The following is a 14,439-nucleotide window of genomic DNA, read 5'->3' as shown; positions in this document are numbered from 1 at the left end:
AAAAACACAAACCAAAAAAAAAAAAAAAATCAAAACAAAAAGATGAACACAATGCCATTTCAGCCCTGGGCAGCTGTGAGCCCCACTTTGGTCCCTACCTCTTCCTGCTGTTTCCTCCTCTCCTCAGCCACACAGCTGTAGTTTCTGGGGAAAGCCACCCCTTATGCTGGAATACACATACCCCCTGGGAACAGACACAGAAACAATGTGTCCAGGCCTGCAGTGAGTGCAACAGACTATTCCTTCCCAGGCCCCTTTCAAAAGCTTCCCTAGAGCCTTAGTCCTTTGGAAACAGACCTGCTGAGCCCAAAGGGAGTGGGCTTGTGCCCCTACCCAAGTGCCTCATGTCTCATTTGGATCTCCTGAAGCTATGAACACATTCTTGTCCCTCCAGCCTCACGGAGCCTGAGCAGCAGCACTGGCCTCTACAGAAAAGGAAGTGGGCAGTAGTCTCTGAGACCACTATGTCCTGCCTGAGGCAGTCCTACAACAGGTCACACAGCTGCTCAGACCAGTGCAGGAAAGCCACAACTAGGCAGGCACAGCCGTACTGAGCCACATGGTGAGAAAGGGGCAGAGTGAGCACTGGAGGTCACGTCATGGAGAAACCTGCTCTGCACTCACCTGGGGATGGCAACCACAGTAGGAAGGGGGGAGATGGGACTGAGCCAGGCCCTAGGAATCTCCCGCTCCATGGAAGGGCACTAGCTCTGCATCACAAGGCCACCTTGGAAGAGCCCAGCCCAACATGGAAGGAGTACATATTGGCACAACTAATGTAAGGGCAGCTGCCTGGTCCTATATAGGGAAGGCTGAGCAGCAGTGCTCACGGTGAGGCCTCCAAGGAGCTGCTAGGCTTGGGAACAAGGACAGAACCAAAAATAAACATTTGCCACATAGAAAATAGATATCTGAATGTCTGGGGGGGACACGGAGCTCAAGGCCCAGACACCTAAGACCACGAGCCACAGCCAGCTGTGGCCAGCACGGACACACGCTAGCATTGCTGGGGAACTGGAGGCCTCGTTAAGACAACTCCAGCTGCCTGTCCCCTCATAGGCTGGAAGTCAGTGAAGTGGAAGTCACTCCTCTCCCAGTTGATTTCTGGCTCAGTCCTTGGCCAGAAAGCCACTGCCTGCTGCCAAGTGTTATGCAAAGCAGCCCGGGACACACTTGCCACATAGATCTGAGTGTTTCTGTGGACCCAAAAGTTAGGCAGCCAACACTACAGACTGTACCCCCTGGGTCTATGCCCTGCTGCTGGACCTCACTCTCTAGGAGTACCTCTGGCTTGTTCAAGACTCAGGGCACCTGGCTGGGAGGAAAGTCCAATCTCTGCCTCTACATGCAGCAACAAGGATGCAATCAGGAAGGTACCAGCCATGGATTTGCATCGGGTCCCTCTTCCTTGGGCAAGGGTGAACCATGATATTTGAGGGCCTGGATCTCAACACTGGCCAAAGCAAGCAAGGCAGGCATAGGGTTCTGCTCACAGCCCCAACTCCAAGGATGATGCTACTGGCGCTTGGCTTTGTAAGGACGGGAGCGTTTCCGACGGTCTGGTTTCCTTTGCTTGTGGAGGCGCCCAATGCTGACTCCCTGCCGTCTGCGCACAGAGATGTTCTGCTCCACAAGGCTGGCCAGCATCCCTGCAGGGGAAAGCAGATGCATCTCAGCTGACTCAGGAACTGCCTACCCACAACCCTGCCATTTTCCGGTCTCTTGACTCCCTCCCAGAAACATGGACATTTGACACTACAACTTGTCATTAGCTCACCTAACTAGCATCACCTACTTCTAATCTGGAGACCTGGATGCTCTAATCACCAGAATCTCAGCTCATTCAAAAACCAGGTCTTCAGGTTTCAGAGCAAAGGGTACTCACTTTCCAGAAACCACCCCCTGCTTCCCACTACAAATGCAAACCCCACAGAATATACACACTTGCCCCCACTGCAATGGATTTTTCTACCTGCAAGAAAATGCTAGCAATTATACATGATTTGCTCGTAGCCTGAAAAGAGGCAGTGTCAGCTATGGGAAGCCAATCCCAGGACAAAGTGCTCCTTCCCAGTGAACAGACTGCAAGACAAGGCAACCCTTCAGCAACTCCAGCCTCTGCCTTGAGAAAGCCACAGGGGCCAATTTAAAGCATCTCACCCATTCCAGAAGTGATGAAACAAAGGTGAATCCTGGATGTGCAGCTCTCCTCACCTACCTTCCTACCACTGCTTGCAGTGACACTGCATAGGGGTAGGACTCTCCCCCCACCCCGGTCAGCGAGATTGGCCACAGGGGTGCCCCCATCCCATCTGGTGGCTGGGGAGGGGGGGGGCATGTGCCCCACCCCTGGCTAAGGTGGCACCAGTCACCCATAACTGCCTGGAAGCAGCAGGCCTCACCTTCCTGAGCCAGCATGGAGATGAAGGTGCAGATGAATTCATCGTAGTTGTGGGTTCTTCTCTGGTCATCAATCTACAGAAGGTGGGCAGAGAGAACTCAAGGTGAAAGGCTGCTCTCCAGGAGCAGTCACAAGTGCAGCCCAGCAAGCATCCCAGGCTGGAGCCCTATCAACAGGACAAGGGACAGGAAAGGAATACCTGGATAATCAAGTCCAGACTCCTGCTATTCCAGGCAATAGACTCAGGAGCCTGATGTGAGCTCTTGGCTGGTTTGGGTCTTATGCTTAGGCTTCAACACATATGGAATCAATAACTGAACCCAGTTTAAAGCTGCTGTCCATATTGGAACTTTCAGTTAAGAGATGTCAGGGAAAAAGACAGTCAAGATGGCTGATTCAAGGTCAATTTTGTCTCAAAGACAAGACAAGACTGTCCCAATTCCATCTTGCAGGGTAAGCCATGTATTCTGTGGGGCTTAGTGCACCCAAGGTCCCAGCAGGAACTGTGCTGGAAGCCAAGCAACATCTTTCCCCTCCCTAAAGTCCCCTACATACCAATGGCACTTGGGCCAGCAGGGCAGTTCTATTAATCAGCCTCAGCCTAGCTGCGAAGCTCAGTTGTACTATTCTGTGCTGGGAAAAACTCCAGACTGGGCTGCTGGACAAGGGGCAGCTTTCCCAGCCTGGAGTAGAAGACTGATAGAGACTGACTCCATCCCCTCACCATACCTGCCCCCCACAGCTAAACAAGTCTCTCTCACATGCCACCGTGACGGGATTTATGCTGCAGACTCCCAGGACAAACACAGGCAGTACACCAGCGCACCTTGAATTTTTTCCTCTTCTCTACCTCCTCCTTCAGACAAGCCTCGTAGTTGGCAATCTCTGCTTCCACACACTTCAGCAGTGCCAGCAGCTCCTGCCGGGCCAAACAGAGAGCACTGGTCAGCACCTCCCTGCTAGGTCAGTGCCAGAGCAGCACACAGGGAAGGGAGGGCTGCAGACAGCACCCACTGCTGTCGCAGCCCAGCTGCCTCACTGGCAGGGCTCAGTGGGAATCAAAACGCTTCATGGAAACCAATGGTTTCCAACTAAACAGCCTCTCTGAGCCAGGAAGGAGTGCAAGTGGGTGAAAACAAAACCAGTCAAATCACATGCTTGTCAGTGGGGACAGGTGGGTTTCCACCCAGCATGTGATCAGTGGGCTCTTTTGAACACACACATGGCCTCTTGACCTGCATACAAGATGCTGGACAGCCTCAGCTTCATTCTGCATCAAAAGGAAACTGCCCTCTCTGGGCAAAACCAAATTCCAGCATCATGCCAGGCCAGACAGAGCCATGCAGCTCTGGCACATACACCCCCTCTCTGCTAAGACAGGGAAGAGCAGGCTCTAGGAAGGAGTGCTGGTACAATGGCCTGTCTTATCCAATACAGTGAAAAGAGCTCCTTCCCCAGTCAGACAGCTGTGCAGTATAGCAGGGCACAGTAGGGGGCAGGTACAAGGGAAAGTGAAGTTATATGTGACTGCAGTGTAACAGGCTGCTTACAAGCATTTGAAAACTGCTCAGGGAGTTTGCTTAGGGGAGCTCTCCACAGGACAGAGCTGTGCAAGGACAGCACAACATGGCACAGCACAGCACATGGCCATGAGGATGGCCCGAGGCACAAGGAGCTCACCTGCTCCTGCACTGCAGCACAGCAGTAATAACCAAGAAGCTTCTGATGCCCTACACAATGTGAGCTAGTGACCTCCACTCAGGCCCTAGCAGACACACTCTCTCCTGAAAAAAGCCGCAAGCTAGAAGAACCCCTCACTGTCAGAGAAATGCCAAGCCTCCTCAAGTAGCATAGTGTGCAAAGCTGGCCTGTCGCTGCTAGTGCTATCATGGCTCTGTAGACAAAATGGGAAGAGTCCAGGGCTCTCCTGCTGGCCCCCATTGTGGGAGCTGAACAACCTATGCTGCTAAAGGAGTCCACCTGGCCAGAACGGTCATACGGAGACCAACACGGAGCCAAGTGTGGTTGCCAAACTCCAGACACCAGCCTCTGGGCCCCAAAAGGTCAATGCCATTACTAGGCACACAATCCTCCCATAACACCATGCAGGGGCTGCAGACAGAACTGGCTACCCCAGCCATAGGCCATTGGCAGCATGCAGCAAACAGAGAAGGGACGGTGGCAAGGGCTGGATAGACCAGCTCCCACAAAGGGCACAGATACTCACTTTGGGAGAATACTTTTCCCCGCCAACATGATCACTTGGCCTGCTGAGTCCAGCCTTCTCTTTGCTGTCGCTGGGCTCACTGGCTTCCTTCTCCTCTAGTTTAACAGCAGGGTGGGCCTCATCGCTCTGTTTGATAGAAGGCAGGGAACCTTTTCCACCGTCTGGGCATGCCGAAGAAGGAAACATTAGGAACTAGAGCGATGCATCAACTCCCAGGCCACAGACAGGCACATTCTCAGTAGCCAAAGGATGGCTACTTGCCCTCCCCTTCCCATCCATTTCAGACCCCAGCAGCCCACCAGGTAACCACTTGCTTATTCCAGCCAAAGCACAGCCAAGCCCTTTCCCTCCTCCCCAGTGCAAAAGCCCTTCAGTAGTGGTGGGGGAGGCGTGCGTCCAACCTACTCAACTAGAACACCTGTGGCCTCTCTCCCTGCCCACAGGCACCCACCTGTGATGGCCAATGGGCAGAACACCCCGTCCTCAGTGAGGTGCAGCAGGCCCGTGCTGATAATGGGACCCAGGTCCCTCACAGCCCGATTGTAACGCATGCAGTCCACGCGCAGCAGGCTGTCCTCCTCCCCAAAGAGCACCTTGGAGATGTGGGAGGTGACAGGGCTTGAGGGCCGGGTGGGGTTGGCTGAGCGGATGGGAGAACGCAGTGGTGAGTTGAAGGCACTCCCTATCTCTGAGGCAGTGTCCGTACTCTCGTTGCTGGGTGTGGGGGAGGGCTGGGAATGAGTGACGACAGCCACAGCAGCACCCCCACTGCCAGTCTTGATGGAAAGGGGGATGGAGAGATCCTTTTGAGACTCCTTGAGCTTCTCCGCCAAGACGTTTATGGTGTTGGGCTGGAGGACAGACAGCTGGCCATCTGCTGCCCCCCCGACATGATCCTGCTTCACCAGCCCCTTCCTCTTGTACCTGCCCAAGAACATGGGATAGAAGGTGAACCACAGGCAGCACCAGGTGTAGTGCCCCAGCTGCTGTGGAGGATCAACACAGCCAGCTCTTTAAGACAGGGGTTCCCAACCTTTTTTTTTTTTTTTAAATATACTGCAGAGGGGCATTGGAGTGGGATGGGGCGCATGAAGCCGGCTGCCTCCCTCCTGGGGCTGCCCCGCTTTAACCCTGCACATGACAGCTGGCGGCAAAAGCCACTCACCTGGGCTGACAGACGGATGTCTGAGCAGGGGGGCTCATGCCACAACCCAGCAGCCAACCCTTAACAGCCCAGTACCAGGCCATGGCCCAGTGATTGGGAACCTCTGCTCTAGGATGAAGCACCCAACGTTAGCAGACACTTGAAAACATTCATGCAAATGATCTATCCAACACCACAGCAAGTCTGCATTAGCCTGCCAGCCTCTCAGTCCTGGATTTAAGCAACAAGACCATTCGCCCCCTTCTTAATGGCTTTCAAGCACAGCAGTACTCCCCTATGCCACCAACAGGACCAAGCAAGAGTGCCGGTACCAGCCTGCCTCTTCAGGAGCTTTCCCATGTTCCCTATGCCTGCCACAGGCCTGTAAGAGCACAGCCTCCTGCTGAAGCCTGCAAGAACTGACCCTGTCATTGGTATGTGTGAGATAAGCCAAGGCAAGATATCATTAAGCAGCAAACAAAAAGGTTCAGTGACCATGGCTGAACGAGTGGCCTCCAGGGCCTGCTCTGCCAACCCAGCTAGGCTTGGGACCTCCCCTGTACAGAGCCATCCCACTGTTAAGTTTGCCATCTCACAGCTCTCCCACAACAAGGGAGGCCAGCTGACCAGAGCCATTATGCACCTTCTCTCTCAGGGTCTGGTAAGTCACCTTGGCTCAGAGTTTGTGACTGACTGGCTCCCTCACTGCAGGTACTTGGCCCCTCTATAGCAATGGTAAGCACATGTGAGAACAGCCAGAGGGTATTAGGAGGGGCCATGTGGTTTGGGGAAGCTGTGTGCTGCCCGAACATGCGTGCTACTCTGGACTGGGTCAGACCTTCCTGGACTGAATCCAACCTCTCTGCAAGCAGGATCCAGCCCAGGGGGCCATAGATTGCCAACCCCTGGTTTATTTAGTGATTCATTTCTCTAGTGCTCTACACCTCACACAGTCATCTGCACTTAAGTAGTGGAGAACACCAGCAAGGCCTTCCCCTCAACCCCTACCCCACAAGCCCTCAGCACAATCCACTACCTCATGGCAGAGTTGGTGTTACGGACTTCCTCCTCCTCCTCATCATCATAGTCATCCTCATCATCCGAGTACTGCTGGGGCTGTCGGATGGGGATGCGGTTTCGGCCCACTCCTGCAGCAAGGTCCTCTTCCTCCTGCAACACACGTCATCACTTCCTGAAGAATGCTGCAAGTCGGGCCTTTGTTATCAAAACAGCCTCTGACCCCCAACAGAGACAGCAGGTACCAGGGGTACAGGAATTCCCAAGTTTCTTATACACAAACCAAATCACCGTCACCACCCATATCATGATGCAATCACAGTCACACACAGGTGTGCCCCCCCCCACAATTAACCAAATCCTGGTGATGCCAGAATTTTCATTCCAAACAAGCCCATACCACTATTATCTTCTTTTGTGTCAAACAAAGGCACCAGCTCTGCTCACTGTCCTGAAGAGTAGCTCCTGATCCTCCCAGCTAGCCGACTACCCTGGTTACTGCATTCTTGAAATAAGTTCACTCCCTTTCAGGGCTGGCACTGTTTTCTTAGAACCCCTCAAGAAAAACGTACCACATCTTTTGCAGCAATATTGGGCACTGTCAGGTCAAGTAAACCTGAGCTCCAGGTTTTCAGGGAATTTTAGTACTTAACCCTTTCCAGACATTCTAATGAAGCCCGAGCCCCTGGCTCAGCCAACAGTGCACGTTCTGGGCAAGGAGCCAGTCAGTCGGAAACAGAAGGGGAAGAGATTTTTAAACAAATGTTTGGAATGCAAGCCCCTGCTTAGCTGTGCTTTTAACTGCAGCCCACAAGGGAAAACCCTTTCAAGGGCAAGAGGGATCCAGGCTCCACGCTCATTCATTCTGTGATCTCCATGACACATGTAAACCCTGTCCTGCAGGGAGATAAGCCAAGCCAAGGTTGGCTCTCCAGCCTTACCCCTGCTTTGACTCCTGATGGACTTTCTCTAGGATATTTCTAAACCAAACAAACAGTCTACAAATCTGATGGGGGTCAACTCATCAGTATAGATCCCAGGACTCGAGTTTCTTTTTTCTCTCTCTTTTCCCCACAAAACACATATAAAAGACAAATATGCTTACAGCAAAGTTACCAGGACACGTAAATCCAGAATGTGTTAACTCAGCAAGGAGATCCCACAGGATGAAGTACAATACATACTTAAACCCATTAATGGAAACAGAAAAATCTAAGTGTATGCACCCATGCATGTGCCACTCTTTGGTTTAGACAGCCATGTGTACGCAGTTTGTTTAGAATTAATACAGGATAAGTGCTATGCACTTCTAGGGACTGAGCCTGGGAGGCCACACATCAGGCACAAGACCATCCTGACTCCTGGCAGAATTGCTACCAGGTCTGAAGGGAAGTCTCCAAGTTCTTCTCCACATGCTCCATTTAGAAGACACAGCTTAAAAATGAAAAGGCCCAACTCTGCTCATTTGTATTCCCCTGACTGGGAAGAAGGGCCGGGCTACACATACCTGCATGGGTGACTTGGCATAGTTGTGGTTGTCCAGGAAGGCTGGCAGTCTCTGCACAATGGGGTTAGGGTTCGGTGGAGGCACCCCATTGATGCTGCTCACAGAAGGCTTTGCGACTAGCTTGGACTTGTTGGGGGGGCTCTGGGTGGATGCGGCGTGGCCCTGCGCCGTGCACTCATCAGTGCTGTCTGCAACACATACCTCTTACATCAGAATGAAGCCTTCTGTGGCAGACCCCATCCCCTTTGATTCCAGATGCTCCATCCAATCTTACTACCCCATGAGAACAGCTGCACTCTTCTGCTTCTTCAGAACTGCCTGTTCATCCAACCCTACCCACCTCCACCACGAGAACAAGGAGTACGGCTTAAGCTCTGCTCTCCTCCAATTCCGCAGGTCATAGCCTGCCTGCTACCAGGCACAGACCGAGAGAGGCCGCAGCTCTATATACACGCTCCCAAGACCCAAGACTAGGTTAGACAAGAGCTTGTATGGGATGGTTCACATAGGGAATGGTTTGGATGCTCCTACCTTAAGCAGGGAGTTGAATTAATGACTTCCTGAAGCCCTTTCTAGCCCTAATTTTCTACGATCCTATAATACTGTGCAGCAAAATCCTACGCTATCAAATACAGTTCTCTATGATCAAGCTGCCAAGCCACATGTGGGTGCAGTTGCTCCCGAACTGTCTGCATGGTTCTATGCAACTCTGGAGCGGGTTCCATACCTGGGTGAGAGCTCTCTGGGGCTAGTGGTGCCCTGCCAGTCTCCAGTGCCAAACAGGTCTTGCTGCTTGCTGGTTTGGCCTCCTCAGCAGGCTGAGAATCCTGGGACTTTTGGGTTTGAATCAGCTCCGGCTGGGTCACTCGGATTAGCTTGAAAGCAAACGACAAGCAGTCTCTGAGCACTGAACTAGGAGCACCTCAAATCAAACTGCTTTAACATGATTCAGAGGAGGCCACTCATATAGGCCCTATGAGGAGAAACTGCAGGACCTAGATCTCTTCAGCTTTTGCAAGAGAAGGCTGGGAGGTGATCTGGTGGCTGCCTATAAATTCATCATGGGAGGGCAGCAGGGAATAGGAAATGCTCTATTTACTAGAGCACCTCCTGGAGCAACTAGGAACAATAGCCACAAATTGAGGGAGAGCAGATTTAGGTTGGACATTAGAAAGAACTTCTTCACAGTAAGGACTGCCAGAACCTGGAATGGGCTTCCAAGGGAGGTGGTGCTCTCCCGTACCTTGGGGGTCTTCAAGAGGAGACAACAAGCATCTAGCTGGGGTCATCTGACCCCAGCACTCTATCCTGCCCAAGGCAGGGGGTTGGACTCGATGACATAATGAGGTCCCTTCTGTCCCTAACATCTATGAATCTATGTTCAGTGCTAGATAGAAATGGACTGAACTGGCACATCTCAGCCAGCCTTACAACACTGAGGAACCAGGTCACCAGGCTACTTGGCTCAAATGGGACCAGGTTAGAAGGGCTCAACGACATGGCTAAATGGAAACTCAGCTACCCTCAGCTAGTGGGCCTAGGCAGGAAGAGGGAAGACAAGCGGCCAGCTGGAAAAGAGGCATGAAACCAGTACTAAGACCCCGGACACAGGGAAATCAAAGGCACTGCTTACCTAGGACACGGTCTGCTAAGCAGAGCCACCACCATTCTGGAGTGAGACCACAGGGCGCTGCAATACCTGGAGATACCCAAAACTAAGGACAGCAAACCCTGCTTTCTTCTCTTTAGCTGCATTCATGCTGGTGTCTTGCCTTTCCTACCTGCTGCAAGGCCTCCAGGACAGTCTGCCTGTTCATCTTCAGGATGTGCAGTTTAGACTCATACTTCATCCTCCGGTCAGGCACCACTGCCATCAGGTTGAAGCGAATATCATGGTATGGCTCCCTGTGGCAAAGCACACAGGGTGTGTCAGCCTTGGGTCAACTGGGGAAAGCAGCTGCCCGACAAGTCACAAATGGGGATTCAGATAGCACTACCACACCATGCAGTCTACAGGCCAAATGCTGCCACCCATGTTCATGGCCCATTTCATGAGGACCAGACATTACCCTGTAGCTAGAAATCAGGCTCCAGCAACCAAAGACAATGGGGCAACATGAATTCACATACAGCAGACATGAGGATTCCAGCTGGCTGAGCAAGGCTCCAACCAGTTGACTACCTAAAGTAACAGGTGTTGGGGGCTCTGAAGTCAAATGGCAGGGCTGTACAGGGCTACAAGCTGACTGTCCAAGAGGCAGATGAGCCAGAGCTTATCTGAGCCACCACAAGGACCCTGAAGCCATGTCCCCACCTGGTAGGCCTTCACTGCAGTGCTGGGGTGGCACCTGGGAGCTATTATGCTCAGAGGGGCTGGCTGAGCAGTGACCAAAAATTAACCTTTTATGGAAGGAAATTCCCTGCAGAATTTGAATGCCGCATTTTGGGTGACAGTAGCCAGGACATGGAACAGAGGAATGGGTTTAAAACAGGGAGGTGTCTGTGTAGTGGGCAAACTGAGTTATGCTAAGGCTCTTAGCATAAGTCTAGGCCTTCCCAGAACTAAGCAATAAAGTTATCCAGAGTGCCTTATAGGGCAGTGAGAAAAAGTGAGTGCTGCAACTGGTATGGTGAGTGAACCAGGTACATAAGTTTCCCTAAAAGGAAAGAAAACGAAAAAACAAAAAAGATTGGAATACCTTATCTAGAAAAATGAGGTAAGGAACTTGAGGATTGGACAATCTGGGATCCTGTGCTGTGGATCGTGAATCAGTCACTTCACCTCCCCATGCCATAGCTGCCATCCTGGCTTCCAAAGGCAAAGTCTCAAGGGTGGTGTTTGTGAGGCCCCCAGAAATACTGCATGGGATCAGACAAGTTCCTAGGGAGCCAGTTACAAATACATACTACACTATGCAGGGGCACTCAACACCCAGCCTGCAGCACTGAAGGGCTGAGCACCAGTATCTATGGAAGTGGGAGCATGCTGTGTAGAGCACAGAGTACAATTCTAAATGCCCACAGAGGGTGCCCTAGGGGCACTACAGAGTCTTCAGGTTTGGGGTTCACTGGTACCACCTCACATGCCAGGCAGCAGCCAAAATTCCCTACCAATCTCAGAGACCTGTCTTGAATTCAAGTTCTTCCATTCCCTTCTCCAAGGTCAGATCTTAAAGGGACAGAGAAGAACCCCTTAATAGTGGCATATGAAGTAGGCCCTATTCAATTCATATTTCAGCTCAAATCAGGGACAGCGATTAGATTCATTGATTCAGATCACTGTCCCCGATTTGATGCCGATTCAGAGAATCCACGATTCGGACACAGACACAGCTTTAAATGGTTTTTCTACATACCTCAATGTACCAGCAGGGCTTGCGATTATTGCAATGGTGGGGCGGATGGAGTGTCCCGCAGGAGTGCAGGAGGGCCCTCCATGTGTTCAGCAGCGAACCCAGAAGTGCTTCCTGGTCTACCGGGTAGTGCGCTGGTGGGTCCCCCCTCACCCCAGTGATCGGCTGTGGGGGGGACTCCAGGTGCACCCCCCAGACCCAGGAGGCACCAGTCGCTGAACTGGTGAAGCGTGGGCCCCCCACCTCAGAGCGCTCCCCAGCGGACCCAGAAATGGACCAGAAGTGCTTCTGGTCCACTTCCAAGTCTGCTGCTGAGCACGCTGGGGAGTCCCCCGTGCTTCTGTGCGATACACCAGGCACCCCAGCATCACAGCATTCACAAGCCGCCTGCTGCCCAGAGGTATATAAAAACAACATTTATAGCTGTGTCCATGTCCGAATCGATTCAGAGGGTTCCAATTAAATTCGGAGAGATTAAAGCAGGGGTGGGCAAAATGCAGTCCGCGGGCTAGATGTGGCCCTCCAGGCCATTCTATCCAGCCTGTGGGGCCCTTAAAAAAAAAAAATTTAGAAAAATTAATATTTGTCTGCCCTTGGCTGCCTATCATGCAGTGCTCAATTGTTTGCCAAACTCAGTAAGTGGCCCTCCACCCAAAATAATTGCCCGCCCCTGGATTAAAGGGTCTCCTGATTCAATTCCGATTTGGAGATTCAGCCACTGAATTGGGCCAAATCAAAATCAAGAACCAAAGCTTTGCACAGCCCTACCCCTTTAATAAACAGTCACTCCTACTACCAAAAAGGTATTTACGGTGGAAGAGTGGAGTCTCAAGTGGTGTAGGTGTTAGTCAGTCACTTCAGTGGTTCAAGAGAGCAATGAAACGTGCCAGTCAGAGTAACTGGCTCTTGCTGCACTATCCTGGATGGCAAAGTGCACCTGGGCAGTCCTACAGAGGGGAATGAGTGGCTGATAAAACAACCAGCTGAACAATCAGAGTGCACACATTGCATTGCCAGCGCCTGTGCTCTGGGCTGTCATACTGCCATATCTGTGGCACCTTCTCCAATCATACCAGGGCCTGGTATGCAAGCTCCCTCAGAGGCCTGTTTCAGTAGCACAGGATACAAGTCAAAGGCCCTAACTTGTCTCAAGTGTTACTATAGCTAGGGACACACTAGCTAATACAAGCAAAAGATCAAGCGTGCTCATCTCACCCATACTTCAACTGGTACACAGCTATTCAGGGAGACTTCATTTAAACAAAGAACTCTCCCTGCACCCTCAGAAGGCTGCTGAGACTGCAGGAGAGAGGCTTCAACTCATTTTCTCTCTTTCATATACCTCTGAAGCATTCGGCCCGTGTCTGGTACAGGGGAATGCCTTCCCCTCCCTGTGGGGCCATACCCAGGATAGGAAGACCTTCTACTTGCTCACAAGCCCACAGAGAACTGGGGTGCATCATGGCAAACATGTTCAGGAAGGCCAAGCTCATCAAGGTATTTACCCTGCTGTGGCCAGTCCAATCCTCTCCATGATCACTCTTCTGGCTTTGTCTGTCCACTCCTCATCCTCAGCCCAGGGCCCTGGGGAAACAGCCAGAAACAAGAATTAGCAAAGCCAAACAAGTTTCCCAACCTCAGTCTAGCCAGACGGCCACCAAGATCCTTTGTATTCTGCAACCCACAAGCTAGACAAAAAACAACAACAAAAAAAGCCACCCATATGGATAAGGAGCATCTTTGGAACAGCAGGTCCCCAGGAAATCACAGTAGGGTCTGTGAATCTATTCCCACGACTACAGAAGTCCTGGTGTGAGCTCACTTCTCCTCATCTACAAAGCAGGGCTCAACTTTGGTGCATGCTGGGTACAGCATGGAAAGCACATGCTCTCCTGCCTTGGAAGCAAATTCTCAGCTGCTTCCTGACCCCTATAGCTGGGATTTGTGCTGGCAAGACAGAGAAGCAAACATTTTAATCATGTAAAACACATGGAGTACTGCTACCCTGCAAAAAGCCCATTGTGCTACAAAAGATCATTGCAATCCCCTCACTTGGAACAAGTCTGGGGTTATAAAGACAGCCTTATGACCCCTCAGGAAGATGAGAATGTTGGATCTCCAGTGTATCCACAAATACAACTCTCCCATGAGAACAAAATCCTCAGTGCCCTTTTAGAAGGAGGAAGAAAAACAGCGGGTTGGACTAGATTACTTCCTGAGGTCCCTTCCAACCCTCATTTTCTAGGATTCTATGATTAATAAGCTTCCCTTCCATCTCCAGGCAAATACATTTTAAGCCACATGTAGAAATGCAATTGAGTCCAAACTGTGATCTCAGCTACCATTTAGCACTAGAAGCAGCCTCCACACAGGGGACATCCCAGCTTGAGACAGCAGCAATTCTTCACGTTGGGATTGAAGGGGTGCAGCTGGGGCAGCGCTAATTGACAGAAGAGCAGGGGCTGCAGATATCTGCAGCAGTCATGTACATATAATCCCAGGCAGAGCCCTGAGATAATATGGAGGTACAGCAGATTTGCCAAGGCATGGTCACAGGCCAGCGACAGCCCAGGACCAGGCCTCCCAAACATGGGCACACCTGAAGCCATCTACAGTTCCTTGTCATGAGTCTCAGCCTGTACTGGGCAGCAGCTTCCCAGCTCTAAGCCTTCTGCTCTTGTTGGTGCTACAAGGGGCAAAGAGTGAGTGTCTACCAAAAATTCATGCAAAACCAGTCCAAGGAGCTGAAGACTCCCTTTCCACTGTGGGGGGGGGGGGGGGGGGGGAAGG

At 51.7% G+C, this 14,439-nt stretch overlaps 1 protein-coding gene across 1 annotated transcript in view; it reads right to left on the bottom strand.

Moving 5' to 3' along the window:
• Nucleotides 1-113: 113 nt before the first annotated feature.
• Nucleotides 114-14,439, bottom strand: part of BAP1 (BRCA1 associated protein 1) — a 20,761-nt gene continuing 6,435 nt past the window's right edge. The window contains exons 8-17 of the mRNA XM_019510346.1: nucleotides 13,155-13,233; nucleotides 10,078-10,201; nucleotides 9,024-9,171; nucleotides 8,297-8,484; nucleotides 6,809-6,942; nucleotides 5,080-5,552; nucleotides 4,629-4,789; nucleotides 3,228-3,320; nucleotides 2,403-2,475; nucleotides 114-1,649 (exon numbers count right to left, since the gene is read on the bottom strand). Coding sequence (XP_019365891.1) covers nucleotides 1,516-1,649; nucleotides 2,403-2,475; nucleotides 3,228-3,320; nucleotides 4,629-4,789; nucleotides 5,080-5,552; nucleotides 6,809-6,942; nucleotides 8,297-8,484; nucleotides 9,024-9,171; nucleotides 10,078-10,201; nucleotides 13,155-13,233 — 1,607 coding nt within the window. The 3' untranslated portion in view covers nucleotides 114-1,515. The remainder of the gene's footprint in view (nucleotides 1,650-2,402; nucleotides 2,476-3,227; nucleotides 3,321-4,628; nucleotides 4,790-5,079; nucleotides 5,553-6,808; nucleotides 6,943-8,296; nucleotides 8,485-9,023; nucleotides 9,172-10,077; nucleotides 10,202-13,154; nucleotides 13,234-14,439) is intronic.

Source organism: Gavialis gangeticus, unplaced genomic scaffold (genome assembly GCF_001723915.1).
Source record: "Gavialis gangeticus isolate Ggan-Ray unplaced genomic scaffold, GavGan_comp1, whole genome shotgun sequence".
Lineage (NCBI taxonomy): Eukaryota > Metazoa > Chordata > Crocodylia > Gavialidae > Gavialis > Gavialis gangeticus.
Note: the sequence above shows the minus strand (reverse complement) of the source record. Positions and strands in the feature narration are given on the sequence as shown.